Source organism: Lagopus leucura, unplaced genomic scaffold (genome assembly GCF_019238085.1).
Source record: "Lagopus leucura isolate 7727_CA_CO unplaced genomic scaffold, USGS_WTPT01 Super-Scaffold_100027, whole genome shotgun sequence".
NCBI classification, from domain to species: domain Eukaryota; kingdom Metazoa; phylum Chordata; class Aves; order Galliformes; family Phasianidae; genus Lagopus; species Lagopus leucura.
This window is the reverse complement of record NW_024962278.1, coordinates 6,666,390-6,691,676: the sequence shown is the minus strand read 5'-3', so window position 1 is coordinate 6,691,676 and position 25,287 is coordinate 6,666,390. Positions and strand designations below refer to the sequence as shown.

The 25,287-nt window shown below is 44.0% G+C and overlaps 1 protein-coding gene across 1 annotated transcript in view; it reads right to left on the bottom strand.

Annotated features, from left to right (window-relative positions):
* UBTD2 (ubiquitin domain containing 2) overlaps nt 1-23,331 on the bottom strand; it is a 48,809-nt gene extending 25,478 nt beyond the window's left edge. The window contains exons 1-2 of the mRNA XM_042880591.1: nt 23,259-23,331; nt 177-413 (exon numbers count right to left, since the gene is read on the bottom strand). Coding sequence (XP_042736525.1) covers nt 177-413; nt 23,259-23,331 — 310 coding nt within the window. The remainder of the gene's footprint in view (nt 1-176; nt 414-23,258) is intronic.
* Nucleotides 23,332-25,287: the final 1,956 nt, after the last annotated feature.

The window sequence follows — 25,287 nt, the reverse complement described above, 5'->3', positions numbered from 1 at the left end:
TTCCCTTGGTCTTTCTACAAACTAAGACCATTTTACTCTGAACCATCAAATAGAAAGGTACCATGCACACTGAAGTATAAGTACTTAAATCTGCTGCATGCCTCAAACGATGTTCAGATTAAAAACTCATTAGTTAAACCTGTTCACAGGCCATAACCCACGTCAGCTGAACCTACCGTGTGGTAGTGTTATGTTTGCACCATCAATGATTGCTTGTGCCAGTTCATGATCATTGCTCTCAAAAGCGTGTGCAGCAGCCTTGAGGGCATCCCAAATCTCCTTGCGGCCTTCGAAAGCTGGTGCTGTGTCCCAAAACTCGTCTCTCTTACTGCGCAGCTGCCCGTCCGTCATGGGGTAATCACTTTTCCATTTTGGTTTCTCTTTTTTCAAGGGCTGATTACGACCAAGAGCAACTGTGGGGTAAAAAGAGAAAGAGAAGCTTAGAAAAAAAGTAACAGCACAAAGTTACTCCAGTATTCTTTGGTTATTCTACGAAGACAAAGCTTACTTTTGGGCAGCCCTAATCCTTTTTTTCCCCAGCCAATCTTCTCCAGGACATCACCTTCCTCCTGCTGGGCTCCAATTTCTCAGTTCTCCAAAGAAGCCGAGGGACTACCCTGCATTTTGCTCAGCTAATGCAATGCTCTGTTAAATGTGGACTTCAGAGGCTAAGGATTTTTGTTTTGTACCTTCTCCTTTTAAATTGTTTTAATTCAGAACAAGTGGGGAAAGGCAAATAAGATGCATGAACACTAGAATAGTTGAAGATGAATCCCTGAAGAATATCCAGGATTCTGTCAAGCTTTCATGCGTAGTTACTTCATTCACAATAAACATGAGAGTGTTTGTTTTATTTTAACTACAGCTATGTTTATGCAAAAGCCAGTTAAGATAATCACTTAGGTCTAATGTTGTGGGATTAAAACTACCTGCTCGCTTTAAATTACACACTGCTGAGAGCACACTAAAAGTCTTCTTCTGCCTGTTTCTGCAAGCAAGGTGTTATTACAAACCCTGTCCAAACATGATGCCCAGAGGTGCCTGGGAGCAGGGTGAATGCCTCTTTCCTATACACAGAATAGGCCCTGTCATTACTATCTGCCCCAAACACATCCTTGTGACAGAAAGAACCCATCATATGGGCTCTTTGTTGTGGTTTACGTGAGAAAGCTAGAAGACATCCATTCCAAGTATAAAACATTTCACGAGCACTTAATACATTGTGATGGCAATCAGATACATATTACTAGCTTCCATTATGCTACAGAAACGAAAATGAAAATGAAAACTGTGCTTTCTAAAAATTGTTTCACGTGCTTTATTCGGCAGAGACTAAAAATTAAGTCAAGCTGTACAACACTGAGATGGACCAGGGAAGCTTTTATTGCCATCTGAGGTACAGAGACAAAGAAGGGACTGAACTTCAGTGCACACAGGGTAGAACTTCTCCCTGCAAGAGTCAGAACCCACTGGCAGCAGGAACCTTGCTGAAATGGGACTTTGTGACAGCAGCACGGGAAGAGAACAATGACAAACCACAAAAGCAGCTCTCTCCACCGCAAAACCTCGAGTACACAGCTTACATGTCTCCAGAGGAAGCAAGACGTCCTGCAGCAGTCACACTGCAGTTAAGGGTGTTTGCAGCTGAAAATAAGCAGCAGCATCAACACAGAGGGATCACAAACACTAGATGATGGCTCTGGTATGTTCCCGAGGGACAGGTAAACGCTATTAGGATACCAGTAAGGATCCAGTCATGACAGCCCTTCTCTGTGAAGTGTTCGGGCAGTCCCAGGAGAGCAGAGGGATTGCAGTTGCTACCATGCCATGGAGCAGACCTCCTGTCACCCCACATCTGCGGAGCTGAGGCCTGAACACCTCACATGGGAATGTGGTTTCCCAGCTGCTGGGAGGCTGAGATCAGGCTCCTGGTTAGTCTTCAAGGACCAGAGAGCAGCAGGACAAACACAGGCCTTCGGCATCCTGCATCCCCCAGCTGTCGTTGCACATAAACAGGCACACTGTCTTTCTCCAGATCCTCTGATTTTTCTGTCAGAGTTGGAGTCAGATACCAAACAGCCTTGTATCTCTTTCTAGTCTTATTTTAGAGCTCAGATTCCACAAGAAGGATAATGTTATGTCTAAATATTCTTCACAACTCTCGATCCAGACATACAATGCACCCCAGGTAACCAGCGATAAGAGGTGATGGCCGTAAGTTCCACCAGGGGAGGTTCAGGTTGGACCATTTACTCTCTGAAAGAGTGGTGATGCACTGGCATAGCCTGTCCAGAGAGGGGGTGCAATCACTGTCCCTGGGGGTGTTTAAAGGAAAGGGAAGATGTGGCACTGCGGGACATGACTTAGAGCAGTCACAGGCATGGGCTGCCAGTCGGACCTGCAATCTTAGCGGTATTTCCAACCTTAATGATTCTATGATGCCCTCATTTAGCTGCAGCACATATTTTCGCAGTCTATTACAGTTCTTTAGCACGGGTGCGTGTGAGGGATGGGGAAGAGACATGAGTGAGAACACCAAACTTCAATATGTCAGAAATACTAGCCTCAGGTGAGCTGTAACACTTTGCCTAAATATCCTACTCCGATATTCCTTCTCCCTCCTTATTTTTTTCTGCCACACACGCGTTCAGCTCTGCTTTCAGGACAGCAGTGGCAGCAAGTACTGCGTCTCAGGGCCAACCACCAGCGTCTGGTCATGCAGAAGGCAACCTGACTTCACACAGTCTTTAAGGAGATTAAAACACGCTCATCATTAGAGCCTGCCCCCTCATACAACCTGATTTTCTAGCACCACAGAAGCATCTACTTCAAATCATAGCTCAGAAGGATATTCATATTTAAGAAGCGGTGATATAAGTCATTAAAAATAGAGCATTTAATGAAACTTCTGAGGGCAAGTTGACACTTCCAACTATGTGAAGCCATGAGTCTTCTTCAAATTCAAAAATAAAACTATGGATGAGAATTTATCTGCATGGAAACTTAAGTCAGATCACAATCAAAAGTACCAACTGACAACTGCTTGGCACTCCAGACGTTATTCTGTGCCCCATGCAGAAACTAACAATAATAAACTTCTGAAACAGAATCCTTTCAAGTGACCACAAGCATTTATTGCCTGTTGTTTCCATGGGATTGCTTCCACAAGATTGCTTCCATTTGCTTTTCAAAAAAGTGCTGACCATTTAGTAGACTTCAAAACAGCAAACCTAAGTGTTTACAAAACACCAAGTTTCCCGGCAAAGTGCCCACGTTAATGGTCCAAGCCTTGGTTGGGCACATGTGGGCTGGGAGCTGATGATGGCTCAGCAAAGAACAACGGCGAAGGGATGCAGTCCAGACAAGATGCACTGCATGCATTAAAACTGTAAAAACATACGTGGTAAAACACTTGAGCAAGGAATTGTTTCCATATTAAGGCTTAACAGTCAGAGCATGGAAATTTCAGACAGACAGAGTAAACAGGACAATGCACCAAATTTGGGTCAGTGGGCATCTTCCATTTTACTTCAGCTAACATCTGTTAGTATGTATGTTCAATGGACGCTAATTCATCCCACTGGGCCCTCTCCTCCTACCCAACATCAATTATGGAAGCAGGCTAAGGCACTCCTGCAGTCCCAGAGCTGCATAAGGCTATTTCTCTCCCCTTCCCATCTTTCCCCGCCCAAGACAGCACCTGAATAGATGGGTCATCACCAGACAAGAGCAGCAGCACAGAGACCAAAAGAGGCAGAGACCAAAAGAGGCAGAGACCAAAAGAGGCAGAGACCTCAGCAGCCTCAAGTAACTTTTCCCTAGAAATACAACCCTGCCTACAGACAGCAGCGATGAACAACCCAGCGATAACTTTTCTTTCCAAGCAGGAAAGGATGGTGAAAGCTATCCATGCCAGCACTAAGCCTTTAAACACAACTTGGCTTCAGGAGCTAGTATTCAAAAAGGTCTTTAATGTGTTTACTATTTATTGGAAACGCTTCAGGAATCCCCTAAAAGCTTTAGGCCCTGCTGAACAAATATTCATCTCTTCAGCTGTGTGAATAGGTGGAGCAGAAATGACATAAAAAGCAGTAAGACGTGTAAAAAATGTGATGTGTGAAATAGCTAAAATCTCTCATTTTCCACTTCAACTTTCAGTCACTAGAGAGAAACATCACTACATGAACTTGTATCGTTAAAGTTTTAGACAACATCAGAGCTGTAATAAAGCTGATAAAGATGAGTTAGAATCCGCACTGAAATGAATGTTAGCAGTTTGTCAGGTATTTACAATGCCAGTTTTATAATCCTCACTTCAGAAGTTAACTACAGCTCAGAAGAAAACGCTGACTTCATTTAAACCACGTATATCAGAGGCACACAGCTTACAAGGTCTCAAATAGACAGTCACATCCACATTAAAGTTTCATCTTACATCACTTCAACATAACTAAGAAATTATTAATATCCTTGAAAATGTGAAACTGTTTTCTAAATGCCAAAAAGGCACACTCTTTCTAAAGCAATACTGAAAGTCTCGATAGATGGCAATGGTTGATCTTTTGGCAAGTCATTTATTTAGATGGAAATACAAAGACCATTAACAGTCTGCTTTTCAAAAAGACAAAGGTCAGCACATTAATGACACCTCAAAAAAATATATTTGGAGTTCTCTTGCACTGGCAGCACAAAGAGACTTGAATTTCCTAGGGCTCAGCATGCAAAGGAGGAAGAAAAATGCCTGTCTGCTGAGATCCTGCAGTGTACAGGGGGGGGGTCAGGGCAGGACAAGGGATGGCCGCAACATGCTGCTCCTACACATGCAGAATGCAAGCACTGCTCAAGTCTCTACCCAGCCAAGCGTCCCTTACTGGGCTGCTTCATCCCTGAGAGTGGCCTAAGACTATTTAGAGAGGCAAGTAAGCTGCTTGTGCAGCAGCATGCGATGCTTTCTCTTCACAGATAGAGGACACCCCTGAATCTTGGCGGCAGCTCCTACTGCAGGTCCTGTTAACCAAAGTCCTGAAAAAACTCAAAATCTTGTTTTTCAGCAGAACAGATCTACACCCCTGTGCTCTCACACTATTTCATAACATGAATTCTGAAGGTTTGTTTCCTCTCCCCACAGCCTCCTGGCACAGCAATGGAATCAGTAGGTTATCTACGCTTTGAGCGAGCTTATGCAGATAAAACCAGATATTTAAATCAGTTCCTTCACAGAACATCAAAGCTTCTACATAGAACTCTTTTCAGACTATGACTGAATGCCAATATCCAGTTAAAGCACTCATAATTTCTCATTTATAAACCCATGAACTGTAGCCCTCGATAATCAAATGGGATAATATTTTCTGCCCCAGAGGGCTTACTGTCAAATCAAATAACACAAATGCAACAGTCAGATGAGACATCAGACAAAGTACTCTCTCCACAGAAGGACAGGTAGATCTCTGCTTCAGTGCTGAATTCTGTCTTCCTTCTTTCCCTGCTATTAACCACCCAGGTAACCCCCTAAGACCACAGGACTCGGTCTGTCGCAACAGCCTGAGTTACCTCCTGCAACTGAGCATAACCACCTCAGGAAAGGGCTCTTTGCTTTCAGTCATCCTCATGCCAGCTTCTTTCCTCTCATTCCACTTTCTAAGAAATCTTTCATCTATTTCTTAAAATGAGGTTAGGAATAATATTTGGCTTACGCTAAATCCATGCAAGTGCTCCACTGTGAATTTCTTCCTTTCCTTTTGAAACAGTTGCTTGCAGCATCAGAATTCTGCTGCTCTTGCAAGAAAACACATCCAAATTTGGCCAAAGCATGCATCAGAAATGTCTCTATGGACACATAGCCCACATGGTGTGGAGAGCCTGGCAGCACGATTCTTAGAAGGAGACCTGTGGTCTGGTCAGACTCTGCTTTGGGGTTGAAGCCCAAAGCTGCTAATCTCCACGTGTTTATCAGAAGCTGAAAGAACAAAAGCCCTTTGCAGCTTTCACTTCTGCAGATGTACAGCAAGAGCAAGACGGGCATGGAGGATTCCTCAGCCTGGAGAACACAAGTTAAGAACAGATATGGGCAAGCATTAGCAGAGAACATAAAAATGTTGAAATGACAACAGCACTGGGAGAATGTGGTTGTTTTTGGTTTGTTTTTTTTTTTAATATGTAAGAGATGGAGACAACTGCTTAAGTGTTAAGAGATGAAAGATTTTGGATGAAGTGTGGGGAAAAGAGCAGGAACATTTAACAGAAGTGCTGAAAGCAGGGCAGAAAATTAACAAAATGGAGAGTATTTGAATAGAAAAGAAAAAGACAGATTTTCCAAAGCTGTTCTCAGTGAAAAGGCGAGGTCTGATGACTACCAGGCTTTGGGGGGGGGGGGGGGGGGAGGACAGAAGCAGTAATCATTGAGGAGACAGCACGGACCAAGCTCTGTGTAAGGCAGCAAGGATCACGGCATGCAGCTCCTGCGCAGTGCACTTAAACCATAGGTATGCACAGCTTCAACAGTGGAAGTGATATCCTCCCGGGGATGAGCAACTTGGGAAGCAAAGGGTAATTATTTGAAGACAGCCATGAGAAGTTAACTAACTGTCAGCCAATTTGAACTAATCAAACATAATGTTTGAAAAATTGCTTTGCAGTTCAGGATCGGTTGCTAACAAAATACTTTTCTAAGACAAATGAAATGCAAAGTAATAAATTGCTACCGATAAAGTTTCTTTTAGTAATAGTCCCAAGGGCTTCCCTCCCCAAAATCAGTGAGTAGCACTCTATCATCAAATGACTCTCATTTTAAATCTATTTTGCTCCAATTTCTTCATAAGGCATCTTGTAATTTGGCGTCACTATCCGGTACCTGTCTTTGTGCCCGTCTCTGGTGTAATCCTTCCAGACTGAATGACAATCACATCTGGAGGAAAAGTTACTACAAAGGATAGGTGCAGAAGAACAGAGAAACTGGGGAGAGGGTAGGGAGAAATGCACTGCATCTAAGATGAAGACAATCTGAATTACATTAAGTCACATAGGCTTATACAATCTAAACTGCATTAAGCAATGCAGGCTTACACATCAATGGGAAAATAGCAGAATCTGATGTTTACTGCTTTCCACATTATTTTTTCTTTTGGAGGCTACATTTTTGCAAGGCAAGAACAGTATCTTGGAAAGGAAGCGTCCCTGGGCAGTAATAAAAAGTTTTCTGCCTTACAAATGTAAGGTGTCACCAAATAACCAAGTTTTTGTAACAAGTAAAAGAAGGAACATTGAGATTTCATAAGAAAACTGAAAGAAACGTCTATTAGGACAGTCATGAGAGTATTTAGAGCAGGGTAATGCTTCTGGGGATGCTGAGGACTGGGAAAGTCACAAACTTTCCAGATTCTGTATATGTATGTATACCTACCCACCTGGTAATGCTTGAAACTAAGCGTTTGTGAAACTAAGTTTTTCACAAAGGGAGACGGTGAAGCAGGGAGGAATGAACACCAGAAGTAAAACTGTATCACCTGATAGGAATTCAAGTTCTGTATTTGAACAGATGTGTCATGAAACAGAATGTTACAGAAGAAAGAAGGAAAGAAACAGGTGGCAGAAGGGAAGGAGCAATTGAGGCCAGGGAACTGATCACTCAAAGCCAAGTCTGTGCTCCTCCATGACTGCAGTGTGCTGGTGCTAAGCAGTGTACGCAGCCCACTGGGGATGAAGGTGCCATCCCTGTGCCATCCCAGTGGCTACTGCCTACTGGTGCCAGACCGTGGGTGTCACAGAGCATCACTCGAAGCAGGAACAGGGAACACACCTTCCCCGTTTCTCAAAGTTTCTCTTCAACTTTTACCCAAGATCTTCCTCTAAAACCAATTCATTGTACAGAAACAACTTCATGGTGCAAAATGTAAGTTATGCTGGTAACGACAGGCAGCTTTGGACAAGTCATACAGAAGGCACTCCGCAGACACATGGCACTAGATCCTTGCAGAGGCTTCACATCACGAGATAAAACACATGGAAGGATGAAGGTGTACAAATGTGCTAGACAAAGAAGAGAGCTGACTCTAACTACCAGCTATTACGCTATATTTTCCAGTGCTCACATCATTTTCAACAGGAACTGCAGAAGAAATCAAGAGCGCATGGATTTCCAGCAGCTCATCTCATCACCTCTCACATTCCAAGGAAACTAACTACTGCAACAAGAAGTCAAGGCTTCAAAGCTGTGAGATGTGCACACTGACAGTATACCAGACCCAAGCATCCCTGCCCATCCCAAAACACACACAGGCTCTGTCCAGCCACCCAGCAGCCCTGGCACCCGCTCTGCACGGTGATAACAGAGGTGCTGTTCACAGAACTCAGGAACCTACCTGTGTTTTGTCTGTGAGGTGCAGCTCCCAGCAGAGAGCCAGCTGGCGAGAAGTGAGAGTCAGCCTCTGGTCTGTTCATTCACATTTTACGAGGATGGTTTTTGTGCTTCCAAGGCTGTGAGAATAGGACACCGAACCCTGACATTTACAAATGCTCTGAGTAAGTGCTGCAGGGTAGAGCAATAATGCAAGAAAAGCCACTGCGAGGTTCTCTATTGTTATCTGCCTCAACTTCTCAAACAATTTTTCAAAGGGAACTTTTTCACACTGGTCTGTCACTGAAATTCAGCACTATTTCCTAGTGTTAGTTCTATGGCATTATTATCTGCTTGCAAAAGCTTCAAAGGACATCATGGTTACTCTTGAGCCCTGCCTGTCCACCGGCTCCTTGCTGGAAGCACAAGCAAAAAATTTTCACCTCGAAGTTCTAATACTGTACATCTTTAGAAAGAGGAAATGTCTGTGGGAGCAATTGCCACCTCCAATCCTTAGCCACCTTTGCCAAGGGGTGATGGCACATGGAGCCAGATGCTGTCAGGCAGGGCGATGGCCAGATGGCCCTGCCATGACTGCACCCCAGAGGCATCTCAGAGACACAGATCCTGCTCTGCAGCAGGCAAACACAGTGCACAGACGCTGACTGCACAGCTTCAGCCCTTCTGCGGTAGATGAGCTTCAAGGGACTGTCCTTATCAATACAACTATCTTTCAGTGCTCTTTAAACTAGCATCTAAACTATTTCTATGTCTGGCAGATAGGAACATTTTGTTTTCAGCTTGATGCAGAGCAGGATAAAGATTCGTGTGTTTGCAAATCACTGTATGCAAGCACCGAGACCTTCACTGTGCATCATGACAGCCAGGTTGTGACCTGGCCATCCTGTTGGATACCTATGGCAACCACCATTAAGAAAGGCGTCAGCGGGACTCAGTGATCCTTAAGGGCCCCTTCCAACTCAGGATATTCTAAGATTCTGTTTGAGATAGGCTGTACAATGTGGTTCAAGTTGAGACTTGGTCACAGCTGAGATCCTGGCAGCAACACAGCTTCTCAAGGGCAAAACAAAACACTCACAGCATGCTGCACAGCAAAGCTGGAAACCACAGTGGGAATGCAGCAGGAAGCTTCTGCAGGAATTACCTAAAAACCCAGGGCATTCTGTCTCCCATTATGAGGAAGAATGCAATTTGGCAACTTCACTATTAACGTACCAAGGTTTTGCTGTAGCTTCCCTCTTGTTCCGCTAGCAGAGGAACTTCAGCCGCCTGATAAAACCGTACAGTGAGGTTCCCGTGGCCAGCTGCACGGGACAGCAAACACCAAAAAACTTTCAGCCGAAGTGCTGCAAGCGTTTCCCTGCAAGCTAACAGCTGAGCTGCGTGAGCTTCAAGTGAGACAAAGGCAGCACCAGGCTCAGCTCAGAGCACAGCCCAGCTTCCCAGAGGCTGCGTCCATGGAGCGGTGCCATCGCTGAGCCCCTGCGTGCAGCAGGGCAGCACAGAGGTGACACGAGTTCCCCGCATCCACCAAGTGACAGAGTCATCTGCTGCCTATCTGCTCTCTAGTTAGTGCACCACAATTTTGCTGATGTTGGAAGGACTTATGTAAGAAAAGGATAACATATCAAAGACAGCCTTATCTTTCATCCTGCTAGAGTTATAAGAATATTATTAAGTTGTTAACTTTTTTAAACAATGCGGCTGGGTCCACCCTGATTAGGTGCAATCTTGCTGACATCCAGCCAGCAAGCCCTTGCCAGCAGAACCACATCTAGCTGCACGCAATGTGATGCTGCTACTTCTGAAGGCTTCCCCCTTTTCCAGCAGAGCTGGGATGGGAAGCACAGTGCCAGGTGTGCTCAGATGTCACCAGCTCCAGAGGGGAAAGAACAAAAAGCCCACAGTTGTCAATTGTTTTTTACAAAGATCAATGATTAAATTAGCTTGGTAACAAGGCCCAACACCGTACCTTGAATTTATTCCAGTGACAGCTATTGGCAGGGATAGAATTTCACATTAGCCAATTAACTAAATGCACTGCTACTGCATCTCAGCTACTTAAGCTTGTCAGTTAATTAAGAGATCAGTATGAACTGAAAATAGGAATTTCACCTGACACACATACCAAACATACATTATCTTAATGATTTAATTTTACAGTTCTGCTTTATGTTCCACCATTTGGAAAGCCAAAAGGCAATTGCTCAGTGTAAGGAACGGGTAAGACACAATAAGCAAACATTGAAGGATTTAATCAATAAGCTCTGTTTCTTACACTTGCTGCTTCACTAAGCTCTATTTTACAAGGCAGTTTTTCCATGATGAAATTACTGCTTCACACTCCCTCACAAATTATTTCTTTATCAATTTTTAGATGCTTTTGATGTGCTTCCCATTTAAGAGATGTTTTAATAGTTTCACCTCATGCCCAGTAGCCGTTCTGCTTTGGCCCAGCTGCTGCACACACAGCAGCCCTCGTGAGGACAGGCTGGGGCTGAGGCTGGTCAGCCTGCAAAAGAAGGCTCCAAGCAGGTGCTGCCGTGGCCTCCAGCACAGCAGTTCAACATGGCTCCAGACCAGCATCTCCAAACAGCACGAAAACAGGATCAGGACCGCTTTCTCTCAAGTATAAGCAAAGCTGGATGATTTCCACTAACACCAGCACCTGTCCATGTGTCCCAGCTTGTGACTGGGGCATGCAGTTCCCTCTCGTGCCATCAGGCTCCAGTACAGTGACAGGGTGCCAGCCATCCTCCTGGCTCTGGTTTCCATGTGGAAAGGTGGATCATGGAAGAAAGGTTAAAACATGCCAGGAATTGAGTTTTCATGGTAAAAATGATTTTCAATTACTACCTTAAAAGTAAAGGAGAGAAAATGTTACCCAGAATGGGAGGGTTTTGGGTCATCTTTCAGCCAATTATTCTTCTGTAATAACAATGAAGGTTTACTTTCCATACTGCCTTGCCACATAATTCAGAAGTAGCTAGAGTTTAATAATAACAATAATTCACCATTGGTTAGCACAGCTACCTTTGAGTAAGCCTTCTTTTGGTGGTAAATGCAGAGAAATCCCTCTCTTTTGTGCACAACGTATACAATGAAGGATGACAAAGCTAATAGCATATGATGTTAACGTGAAACAAACTCTGCTCAAGGGCTTGGGGTGGTTTGCTTGGTATTTTTTGTATTTTAGCAGAGGCCAAGTTGAACATGTTCTACTGGTTTAGTTACTTTTCACCGCTGATCAGATTAACACTGATAGAACTTACAGACTGGTCGGATATCGAGACATTCTGAAAGGCTATTTAACAGGTAAAGCTTCAGAACAACTCATAGGAGGTTTTGTTACTTTTTATCTACAAGCAGGACTTCTCTAGAATTGCACAAAGAGTATCTATGGTATTTTATGCTCTACATACAATGCCCAAGCAATTTCAGAAGACCATGCTGCAAAATTTGTGTCTATTTGTCAGTATTAGGCATATAAAACTGACAAAGATTTTCTACTTCCCAAGTACACCTTCTTGTAGGTGAAGTCTTCGGCCCTGAGGGTAAGGCATCATCAGACAGACGCCTCTTCTCCAACCTTTCCCCTTTCTTGATGAGAAAATACACTTAAGCTAAAAATAAGGATAAGAAATTTTGGCAGATAATGAGTATGAGAACATCGGTGAAAAGAGCTTCTTATTCGGGCCATTTGAAAACAAGCCACCTCCTGCAAAGTTCCATGCATTTACTGCACAGGTACAACTCTTTTGTTTAGGTGAAGGCAATACTGAAAGCCTTGAGCAAAATGCTGCTTACAGAGGCTAAGGGAAGAACTCGCAGAACGACTGGCTGCAAGAACACTTTTGATTCACCCAGTTTGCTAATTGCTATGCTCTAATGAGCAAACTATGCACACAGAACGCTGCTTCTGCAAAGCGGCAATCAGGGCACCCTGCACCCAGGGCCTGGCCGAGCAGGGACCCCACTGCTGCCTCCCTGACACCAGCAATGTCATTGTAAACATGAAAGAAAGCCATTCACATCCCCCAGTGAATAGAACAAACACACAAAGAAACCATTTGAGTTTTCTTGCTTTTAAAAGCCTGTATCAAAACTAAGAACTAAAAACGTACGGCCGGGATTGGAAGCCATCAATCCAGCACTGTTATCACAGCCAGCCCCCAGGCAAGGGGGTTTTTCCAACAGTAGTTTCTCTTTACTTCTTAGGCTGTATCTCTGGTTCAGAGAACTATGGCCAGCATCCAGGACCCTCCCCTCTCCAGCAATATTTAGGCACTATTAGCAACAGAGGCCATTAAGACAACCAGAAAAGCAGCAAGAAACAAAAGATTCCCTTGGTGTGGGAAGAGTAATCCTTGCTGGGTATGTCCATGGTGAGTACAAGCTACTTTGACACGGGTGGAGAAACCACCAGAAAGAATTTCTTATTCTTTTCACACTAAACCTGAACCTGATTTCCTGCATTCTGAACAGACTTCTATTTTTACAACTGAGCTGCAATTCCCTTCCTCTGATCACGGCGTTTTCCTCTCAGCTGTCACAGAATAGCCTGTGCCTTCTGATTCATTTGGTAGCCACTGAGTTAAAAAAAAACAAACAAAAAAGGCCAATTTCTGGCTCATACAGCTCAAGGTATGGCTACTCCTAGATAGCAGATATTTGCTAGGATTAAGTTTTCTAAGCAGCTGTAATGAGCACGCCTTGCTAACATCACACATTCCCTACTGCCCTCTAACACATCATTCAATAGAGAGTTATAAAAACAGTGAAAATAATATGAAATTTAGATTGTGTCAGGCATAACTGTCTTTAATCCCATTCTCAAGGCAGGGTTCTCTTAAGCCTGCCAGCAGTCCTCAAAAGCAATGCAGAATATTCACTGCCCAGAACCATTTACTGAATCATCCTAAGACACATTTTGTAGAATAAAAACAGCATTTGCTCTCCTAATCGAAAACAGCCTGTTCATGTGGGCTCACTATTCAGCAATAAAATTGACTTTCATACATAATAGTCAGTACTCTTCTTAGAAAATAGCTGTTTTCCAAGAAACCATGTTCTTTATTTATTATCCTTCAGAACGAACAAGCGAATCTGCATCGGAACGCATCAAAACAAAACAACAGAAGAGGAGGGGCAATACCTAAATCTGACCTGCATGGAAGAGCACTGCCCGCTGGAGAAAATCCTTTATTGTCTCATTTTTTTAATAACAACAAAATACAACATGAGAAAGAATGAAGGGTGGCTGTACTGAGCCACTAGAAGCACGCTTTATCAATGGGAGATGAATTCAGCTGGGAAATTTGGCAGGAAGAGCAATCAGATAGCGACAGCATATTTGAGTAGGCAACCCTGGAAAAAGAGTTTAAGAGAAGATGAAGTTGGTCGGTAGCATTTCTTATAGGGAATATTCTGTTTGACACAGCACTGAATCAGAAAACACAGACACCTCTGCCAGCACTGTCATCTTGGACTTCGTACAACCTTGGTTCAAGCTGAAACATCATTACTTCTACAAAAGCAAATAAACAAAAACTATTAATGGGTTTGCTCATCAGACAGTAGCTCTCACAGCATCCCTCTGCACAAAGGCTGCCAAAATACGTTAATAAGGCGAGGTGCCTGCAGGAACTGAACCGCCCCCACCGCCCCAAGTACCCATCGTGTTTTCCTAACCAAAGCAGAGCTTCATGTTAATTACTGGCTCTCGGTAATACGTTTCCACCTCAAGATGGTAAAACACTACTGCTTCTTCCACAGTTCTACAGCATGCTTGTTTCCCTAAGTACAAACAACAGGAAGAGAACAACAGCCCTGGGGTCTGGATTTGGGCAGTGACAGAGCCCTCCCATGTGCCACTGCTACTCCAGCACTGAGCAGCAGGACCCAGCCTCCGGCAGGCTTAAGGGCCAGCTTCCCTTTGGGTTCACAAATTAACACACCACCAGACCTCTACTCCTCGGCTGCCTGGTAAATAATCCACACTTAACTGACTTATGTCAGACATGCTTGGAATTCCCCAATGGCAAAACTAAGCTGCACTCGCTATTTTAAAGTTAAACAGGGAATATAAATTATTCCTACTTAAAATAAGGTTGCTTTGCCTTCCCCAGTGCTGGGCATTGACTCTCCAAACATCAGTGAAGTATTTGCCTTTTCAAGTTGCATAAAAAGCTCTGTTGGCCATTTAACCACAAGCTATGACTTCTCCTCCTTCTGAATTTAAAACCAGTTCCCAGAAAGTATGTTATTTGGAAGAATTAGGCACAACAGACTAGCAAGCCTATGAGAAAGGATATGAAACATCCCAGGAAGACAAACGCAGAACTTGAGCTTCACCTCTGCTGACATCTCTCCGGACTTCAGTGAGGGAAGGCCCACACAGCCAACCACTGCAGAAGTTAGCACTTCACACAAGGTCGCTCAGAGCACTGACTAATGGTAAACAAGTCAGGTGACAACAGAAGCAAGATGGGAGGAAAAGGAATCAAAGAAAACCACTTTTAGTCAGACCGACTTGACCAAAAACCGGTACATGCAAACAGAAAATGCAGAAGTTGCCTCTAAGAAGACTGTTCAGGGCCATCTGAGTATGAACCCTCTGGGGCCGGTTCTGTTCCGTTGGTTCAATCTACCCCGTGTTCATTAGCTCGTCCAACACGGACTCTGTGTCTTTACTCACACAGTGTGATCCAGCACAGCTTCCCCAAAGAAATCAGCAGCAGAACAGAATCCGAGACAGCTCCACAAGGTCGCAGCAAGTCACGAAACACTGCAGTATTCCTGCTCACTGCAAATTAACTCAAAGGGTATTTGGAGTATTTTGACAAGGTTTTTTTCCCCAGAAGAAATAAGCTTTTGTACAAAAGCTTTTGGAAACCTGTTTGGAGACATGGCATGAACTCTATAATGACCTCTCTGGAGCTGCCTAGGCCATTGGCACCTCATCACAGCGTAGGAGCACCAGGTATGCGTTCAAAGGGTTCATGCCATCATGCCATTCAAATAAATTGTAAAGAATCTCAACATAGTTAAGCTGTTTTGAAAGGTTTACAGAAAAATAAACTCTTTTCTATATTGTTCTTCTCACACTGAGAGAAAAACTAAGACTTTCAGAGCCTCTCCTGTGAGTTGCAGTTGGAGAACTGGTGGGTTCCCTACGGCCCAAGGCCCCTCGTTTCAGTGCTCCTTTGAGATGCTGAACCACAACATCCCTGCTTGCCTGCTCTGACAGTGCTGCTCCTTGCTTCTCTCAGAGGGGAGACCAAAATTCTGAATTCCCTCTTGTTCCTTTCTGAAGGCATTTTGCTGAGGCCAGAAACTGAGTCTGTAATACTTCTGGAGCTATTTCTGTGCCGTAATATCAATACAGCGGCTGGAATGCCTTGGATATGTACAATGAATGTGTTTGTTTCAGTCGTGTTAATGCAATGTTCCATCACTGTCTTAAGTACCATCAGCATGAGGCTATACAATACGTGACTGATTCAAAGCATGTGACTTCAATTGAGCAATGAAATTTCAATACACATGTGGTTTTCTGTTGGAACTCAAGCTGTTTTGGCACCAGAACTAGATTTAGATTTGGACAGGGATACAATGGAGATACACAGATGTGAAAAACTGATGTACAAATGAGCAAATAAGAGAACTTATCTCAAGTGATTATTTTAACTTGTCTAAGAGCAACACCCAGTATTGATGAACACTTCACTGAACATAAGCCCTTAGTGAATAGCAAGCCATGTTCTTTTACTGTAATCTATAAGCATATAGTAAAAAAAAAAAATAAAAAAAATTTATGCGTTTTATTGAGCCAAGTCATCAACATGTAACTCAAATCAGTTCCCACTCCTTAAAAAAAGTTTGAAGAGTGATTTGACAGCTTTCCCCTTCCCCAGCCCTGGATGTGCCAGCCCCCAGCTGGGACCACAGTTCCCCACCTGTGGTGGGCACTCAGAGCACAACACACGCAATGCAAAGCACAGCTTGCTGGCCCTCAGCAGCAGGGCGTTCTGCTCACGTCCCAAACACAACAGCACTAAAAGCAGCAGCAGGACAGTGAGAGAGAGGTGTGAAGGACTGGAGCGCGAAGCTTCATCTCAACCCATGTTTAACCATTGCTGCCACCAAACATAGCTTCCTCGAGAGTGCATCCAGCAAGTGTTAGTGAAATTGTTAGTCTAACCTCCACGCAATGTTTATCATTTCCAAACCATTTTCCTCATTGCCATTCCCATTTCCAAACAGCTTATTTTCCTTTGCCTTCATCTCACAATTCATTCTGTGTTGCAGTTGTCCCATCCCTGGAGGTGGCCCAGGCCATGGATGGGCCTGGGGCAGCCTGAGCTGGAGGGGGGCAGCCAGCCCATGGCAGGGCATGGGACCGGGCCATCTTTGAGGTCCCTTCCAACCCAAGCCATTCTATAAGTCTACTGTAAGCAGGTGAATTAGCCATTTTTCTTCAACTATTTACCTTTTCGCCAGATAGGCATTACTCTGCAGTTACCAATGGTCCACACTAGGCTCAGTTGCTCAAAAGCAGCACGTTGCCAAACAAAAATTGGCAGGAGGAAATGGCATTTGCCAGCTGCAGGTGCTATCCACTGTTTTGTAGGTACTCTTTTACAAAAAGACTGTATTTATCCCTACAGACAAGAAATCACAGGAGATGATAGTTCTATGGCAGAAAAATAAAGCGACAAAGTAAATGCCACAAGAGATCCTTCTCATGAATCTGGAGTGCCCTTGATCACAGCGTGAGAGCAGAAATTGAGTTCCATAACTGAATTTTAAAAATACAAAGGTAGCAAGCTTCCAGCCCCGAACTATCGTGCTCTGCTTCTGATGCAATTTCAGACCCTATGAGTATTCTCAAAGAACACGCATCTCTAATGAGAAAAAGGTGAAAAATGCCTTCCTACATTACAGGTTCTCTGCACTACACAAATTATTTACAGTTGTGACATTTACTTGAGATTACAAATTGAAAATGTTAATAATTATGAGCAATATTTTAGTTACTTATAGAAAAAAATGTCAATAATGGGAGATGGAACATATACTAAGAGTAAACAGTCTCTACGAAACATGAAATGAAATATGCATTGTACAGCATTACACCGTACATTTCCAAATGCTTTAGCCTGTAATCTTTTTCTCCATGGCAGCACCTGTTCTCATTTAAAACCACTGAAGTACTCCTGACTGCCATTTGTAAAGGGCCTTTTCTTTCAAGTTTGAGAATGTGGGAAAATCACGTGACAGCTCATGCAGAAACTCCCAGCCCCTCTCCTTTCTACCTCGTTTCAGCATAAGGATGTCTATATGCACATATGCATGTATACACGTATGCACACATAAGCACACATCTGAGTTTCTCCTGAAGAAATGATTCTTCCCTTTTGAACTGTTCCCATCTCCTCCCACAAATGGCTTCCAAGCAATGCTTTGAGTTTTTCCTTTTAAATCACATTCATTGAGCACGTGGGAAGGGAAAAGAAAAGGACATGAGGAAAAAGAAGAATGGGGGAGCTGAAAAAGTAGTCTAATAAGCAAGCACAGCCTCCCCCAACTCCACCTGTATTTGTACTTCACATAGTTTTCAAATGCTGCACATTAGCTTCCAATGGGTCAAATGGATGCAAATTCATTAACAGCATGTATTAGGTGCTTCTGCACTTCTCACCTGCACAGTCTACAGTTGCTCTGCTTCTCTCAATACTGTAGAGCCTCAGGATGACAGGCTGCTTATGTCATTTCAAATATTTAAGGTAGCCTAAGAGATACCAGCACCACTCAGCATTTAGAACAGAGCTTTTAGTTCACTTCAAAAGGTAGGAAACAGATTAAAATCCACTTACACGGTTTGCACTGCTCTGCCTTTGGCCATTGCTCACTCACACAGCCCTAACTCAAGCCTGCAAGGAGAGAGAGCTGCTGCCAGGTGACATCTGGGAGATCAGCCCAGGGTCAGCAAAGGCAGAAATGCAAAATTCAGGATCTGACTGAACCTTAAACCACATCAGACATCCCTGCATATTTTACTGCAAGCAGGTCAAGACAGTAAAATATCCAGTTACACGCGATGTTAGAGGTGTTTTCCATTAACTGTACAAGCAAGTTAACTGTACGAGTAACACAAGCTGGTAGCTTTTGGATGTGTCACTTGTACTTCTTCTGCCCATCTCTGATAAACCAGTATGAAGCACTGAATTCAATTCTGCACTTCTCACACCAGAAATGCAATCACACTGTGAGGGAAAAACTGTTTTTCTTTAAAGTCAACAAACAAACCTTTGCTTCTTTTGCATCTCAAGCAGTGGAACATTTGTGTTCCTTCAAATCTTAGGTTTCAGCCAGACAACATACATGCAGCAGATTAAGTTGTAACTGGAAACCCCAAGGTGCAAGTAAAGCTGTTCTCCAACAGCCAGAAACCAGGTTACTGACTTTACCTTTTTTATTTTTCCTTCTGCTCTGCATGCTTCACAGAAAGGGCCAGTTCTCTGAAGCCAGGTCTCCAACCCCTGCCTTGTTCCCATACCATATAATGACCACTCCAGTCCTTACAGTGGTCCCCAATGGAGGGCAACGGGGGCCGTGGCACTGCTGCTGCAGGGCAACGCAAACACCCAAGGCTTAGCATCACTGTGAGTAAATAGAGACCATGTGCTGTCAGTAAACAGAGCACAGAGAGGACTGAGAGCCCAGCATGTGCACACACACTGCTCGCATTGCCCGGCACCCACCCAAGGTCAGCCACCTTCCAGCACCCCAAACTGGGGAGTCATCAAGCTCATCCTGCTCACTGCGTGCATACTATGAATAAGATGATGAGAATTGTCTAAATGGAATAGTTTTTAAAACTAGATACAGGAACATGTAGAAAAAAAGGCTTATTTTCATAATGTGCCTTTAAGACCAATAGGGCTTCCAGCTGGAAGAAGAAAAAACAAATGCCCATGAACTACACCCTAAGCACCTGCACATGAAAGCAAACCAGTGGCTCCTGCCTTTAGGCTGACATTTGCCAGACATGCACCCAACTGATGCCACATGGTCTTCTTTCCAGCTGCAGGACTCCCAGCTGGAAAGGCTCTCGTCCTTCCCTTCCAGGAGCAGGGATGCCACTGACACTGAAAAAGCAAAGCTTCCTGCTGCACACCTAGCTGTACTTTTCAGTTAGAATCTCATGGACTATCCCCAGCACAAATGGAAACAACCCACTGCATTTTCCTCCAGAGCACTTCTTTGGAAAGCCACAAAGCACAGCAGCATACATGTTGGTACCTGCAGCAGAGGATGGCCACACCACAGCAGCCAAGCTCAAAGTCACAGCAATGTGATGGGAAAGAACTGGGAGGATCATGAGGTACCAGGTCAGTACCTACCTGCCCAGAAGGCCAAGAAATCATTCATCGCTGTAGCATGCACAAGCAAAATTTGCAAACTTATATATATTTTACAAGATTATGTATGTATAACATTAAGAAAAAGCAAATCTACAGAAGTCTAAGAGGAAAAAGAAAATAAAGCGTAAGAACTTGCTTCAGTGGAGCCTGAATTTTAAGTGAAGGAGATGCTGCTACTGGTTACTAGCAGGTAACAACTGCCTAAAAACCCTAAGTGACATATAAGTATTTGACTTCAGGACAGAGCAAAAGTGCTTCTTATTTCACACCCTCCAAGCAAAGGACTGTGATACTTAAACAAAGGAATAGCTGCATTGATTGCTGGAACATCAACATCTGGTCCAAAGTTCTTCAGAATCAGAATTAATCTATTTTTAAAAGCTGGGCAATCAGAGCACCTGTGGCTTCCTTCATCCTTCCTGGTACTTGCAAAAGGACCTGCAGGAATGGCTAGGACCTAACTGCAAGGCAGATCTTTATTTCTGGCTTCAATTGTATTATAACTCGTGACTCATAAATTGCATTGTTCAACATTCATATGAAAAATAATAGCTATCATTTTATCCCGCTGCAATAAGAGGGGATTACTGATGTTATTTTTTAGAGTTTATTCAAACAGGCAATGAATAACATGTTTTCATTTATCAAAAATCTCCAAAGCACAAAGAATGTTCAATTTATTATATTTAATATTCAGCGATTTCAACACCGAAATCCCAAGCAGAGAAATTAAAACAAATTGCTTCATCTAGAAACCAAACAAACAATTACACAAAGGAACAATGCCAAAAAGGAAACAGAACAGCTGCATTAGTCAGCCCTTATTAGCAGTAAAAATAATACCTTATTTCATTTTCTAAGAGCTATTTGTTAACACCTGAAAAACAAAGTCTACAAGGTTACAAATGGTATCAAAGTGATCCTCAGGTGCTGGCTGTGCCAAACTGCACATCCCACTGAACCCAAGCAGGCTGAGGGTGCCCAGCCATTAGAAAACCAAGTCATTCATTAATGGCTTTTATTAAAATGCCCTGATTAAAACCACATGTACTGTTGTGGAAATCACGAGAGACTTACAGTGAGAACCATACTAAGCCTTTTTATTCCATTTTGAAACAAAAAAAAACAGTAGGATGTGACGCCCAATGCTTGTTCCGAATTTAGCATTACAGTTGCAAAACAGCACCTTATCTTAGGGCTGCACTATAAAACAGCAGGAACAACCTGAAGTCCCAAACAACCTGTTTCACACAACACCACAATCCCAGGAAGGTGCTATGAACTGGCACACACTATCCATGGCTTGCAATCAACTGCTAAACCACTGCAAAAAGCAATCTCAGAGATTCTTTGTATGCTGACATACGGGGTATGCACCAAATGCTATTAACTGCTCAGTCATAAGATCCTTGTTTAAAAGCCCTGTGCTAGCTGTGCATGGGCCTACTGTATTAGTGCAATTGTGAGCAACAAATCTGACTACTTAATATGCAAATTCCCTTGGTCAGCCTTCCATAGAAGCACCATGAAAGCAGTTATTGTAACTCCAGATCAGACATGTGATATACAGCACGATGCCACTCAGCTGAAGATATTTCAGAAACCTTTGTCCAGCCAGTGAAAGCAGAGGTCAAGCCTGGCATGTGGCTTGCTAGAACTTAACGAAGCATCAGCACTGTACCAAATATTGCAGAAATAATTGATACTTTTCACACATTCTGGTGCGGCAGTCAGATGTGCAGCCCTATTTCTGCTTGCTGCCATTATCACTGCTGGGTGATAGGGGCAGCAGTAAAGAAGACAAATTTCAAACAGAATCATCGTCTTACCTAACAAAGAAGGCGATAAGAGCTCCAACAGGCAGCTCGCATCCCGACAAGGAGAGCACAGCAGCAATCAGACAGCCACAGCCGAGAGACTTAATCTGTAATGACTTGTCATGCCAGCACGTCAGGACACCACATTTCTTGCCCTGTGTTACTCTCCACAGATAACTCTCTTTGAACTTTGGGAAGTAAGACAAAGTAATTTGCAGCTAGTAACAGAGTTTACCAGAAGAAAATGAATGGATTCGTTTTTCTTTCACAATCTTTCCCATCCTCCTCTCCAAGAAAAGGAAAAGAAATAAGAACCCTCCGAAGAGGACTTGCACGTGGGAATGCAAATTTTCTGCTTCATGCCAAACCAAACTTAACTTGATAAGCTGTTAGACCATGCTTGGAAACACAACGTAGAGCTCTCCAGCAGTTAAATCCAAACCCAATGCTTCAAAGCTTTTCTGAACAGATATCTGAGGTCATCACACAAGCTGCATGCAGCCAGAGAGCAGCTATTTCTCCCCCGATTTCCCCGTTCGGCAGAAATTCCGTCACCTTTGACAAGGCACAGCAAGAGGAGATTTGTTGCTTGGCTCCTGAAAGCTTGGAATGTCTGACAGGAGACAGCTGAGCTAAAGCAATGGGAAAAAACATCTGTGTGTACAATCATCTCCCATTGTTCTTTTTATCTGCTTTAAAGAGTCTCCAATAAATCCACCTCATCATCCAGGATCCACCACGCAGCTCTGCTGGACTATAATGCCCCAAGCTTTAGACAGGATTTTTTTTTTTCTAAATACAACAAAACTATTCTATCAAAATGAAAACCCACTAGAAAGAGCAGTGATAACGAAACAGGTGGCATCAAGCCGAAAAAACCATTTCATCTCCAGCAGGATGGGCAGAGCAGCATCTGTTTAATTCTTGCTAAGTGACAGACTCCTCCTGCTTTGGTCAATGGGAACAGATCACACAGTAAGCTGTACACACACATACGAGCTGGTATATTTGATTAGCTTGTTCTTACGCTCAGAGACACACCTAAGTACATTAAATAGTTCTCTGGATAAACGCAAGCATCTCTCTGACCTTTCCAATAGGAAAAGAGAAAGGAACCGCACACAGTCAGCACACTGTCAGCTTTGCTGAGCAGCAGGGAAATAACTGGAAGTGCCGGTGACTGACAAAAGCTCGGAGGACAATACAGGGATGTGACAAATTCTGATTTTAATTCCAGTGATATCATCTAGCAGGATTTCATCAGCTCTTCACTGCACTGTAATAGATTGAGGCTGGTATGAATTAGACTGGAGATCCAGCTCCCACTTTTATGCAACATCAAGCACTGCTGTTACTATCTAATCAATCTCATGACTGCTTGCCATTCTTTAAGAAACTTTCCTGTTCTGAGGAAAAAAAAACAAACCTCTTCCAAAGTAAGTCTATCAGCAGCAACATTCCGGCTGGAACTGGAACGTTTCTATTCTAAAACATCTTCCTAAGATTTATAAAATGAGGCAGCCCTGCTGATTGACAGCAATTTGAAAGTGATTACACTTGAGTTGGTCACAAAACAGCAGTTGGAGGAAGTAAGCCCTGTTATCAGGATGAGCAGGCTGCTGTTCTGTCCAGGAAGGGCTCAAAAATGACACTCACTTGGGACTTCAGCTGGTTTGTTTTCTGATGCCTTAAGACAAAAGGTTCCTCCAGAGATCAAGTCAGATTTCATTCTCAGCATGTGCACACTTTCAGAATTCGTAACCCTAAGGATTAGCAAAGGCAGGCCTTCAGTGCCTTGGGAGTTAAATGTAACAGAAGAGGTACTGAAGTTCTTGCCTCTTAACCTATATCCCCACCTCCCCTCTTTTGTTTTGGAGAAGCAGAACAGATACGCAGCCTTACAGAACAGCCTATCGCACACTGCAGCTCATTGTTTAAGACAGTCCTAAGAAGCACATAATTCAACCGAAATTACATCACTTCTCACTTCAGCAAGACAACCTTAAGGAACATTATCCTCAGAGCATGAATCAACACGAGCCAGCTGACATGCATTCTGCATCTCACAATCTTGAGGAATCCAGCTGCAGTTCTGATGCACCAAGCACAGTGGGTTATTACCCCAAAGGCTGCAGCGTGTCATGCCATGTATGGTGTTTACAGGAACGTGCTCCAACTAAGTCTTCTTGGGACAGCAATCTTTACACAACTTGGATGGAAATCACGTACCTCTGCACTGCTACCAAGCACGTAAGAAAGCAGCATTACTATTTTACAACATCTGCCAAATGCTGATAATAATTATTTTTCCCCTATCTCATTCATTGGACATCAGAGGCAAGATAAGAGTAAGGAAATTAAACCACAGCTATTGCTGTGACACAATCTTACCTCATAACACCTGCCTCAAAAAACTGCCAACACAGCTTTCTGATGGCTTTTTTTTTTTGTCAAGATTTTAGAGGACGTGAAGATTTCCGCTGTTCTTTTTCCTTGACTTCCATGTCCCTGACGCAGTTTTCCATTTCTTACTGGCTGATAAATTTCCTTAGCACTGGACACAGCTTTTAAGAATAACTTTTTTAAAAAATAGATGCAAAGAGCAAGGAAGACTTGTACTAGACAAAGCTATGCAATTTCCTTTAATGAAAATGATGTGATTAAATCCCACACAGCTGGACTTCCTGGTATTTCTGTAAACTATGTACCTGGCATTAATCAGCAGGTGGCCGCTTCAGATGTAACTGTACAAGCTGCATTTTTTGTATATATATTATGGAATGATGGTAAAGTCACTGATGTGACAGAACACCAACCAGCTGGGCTGCCTGAAGTGAAACCAAACCAATAAATAACACTCTGCAAGGCAAGGGGGAAGATGCAGATCTAGGTCAGCAGTTTTCAGCCTGGAATCCGTGGCCCCTGTACGTGCAAGGACGACCGATACACCAACTGTAGTGCTGGTAGGCTGACTTTAAATGACCGCACAGCACATACAGCTCTGCTGGAGAACATCAGGGGTCCACAAACCTCAGATTGAAAAGGCAATCAGTCAGACGTTTAGGTGGAGGGAAGCACAAGGGCTGAGGCACTCACACCGCAGCAGTGTTTGCACAAAGGAGGTGCACACGCTTCCACACAGCGAGAGCACACCGCTCCAGCTTCTAAAGTCATTGGAAGCTGACTGTTAGCAAGGGTGAGCCAGGCTAGAAGAAAGCATCCATCTTTCTCGGAGAGAATAAAGAGAGAAAAAAATAAAAAGCGAGAGAAAAGAGCCCAACCCACGGCAGCGCCAGGACCTGAGTTATCTGAAGAACTGTTTTCCACGCACCACAAGGAGCCGAACCCAAAGAAAACAAAGTTCCGGAGCCCCGGGAAGGCCGCTGCCCCGCCGCCGTGCGCTGCAGGAGCGCTGCGGGCGGGGAGAGCAGCAGAGCCCCCAGCCGGGATCCGACCGCGGAGCACCGCGGGACACACACACGCCCGTCGGCCCCCCGGCTCCGGCCCCTTCCCGGCGAAAGGGGGGAGACCCTCCGGGGGCCGAGGGCTCGGAGCACGCCCGCACATCGTTCCGGGAAAGTTGCGGCCCGGGCGGCAGCCCCGCGGCCGGGCGCGGCGCGGGGAAGGCGGGCGCGGAGCGGCGCGGTTCCCCCGCTCGGCCCCGGCCCCTCGGCAGGCCCCGGCC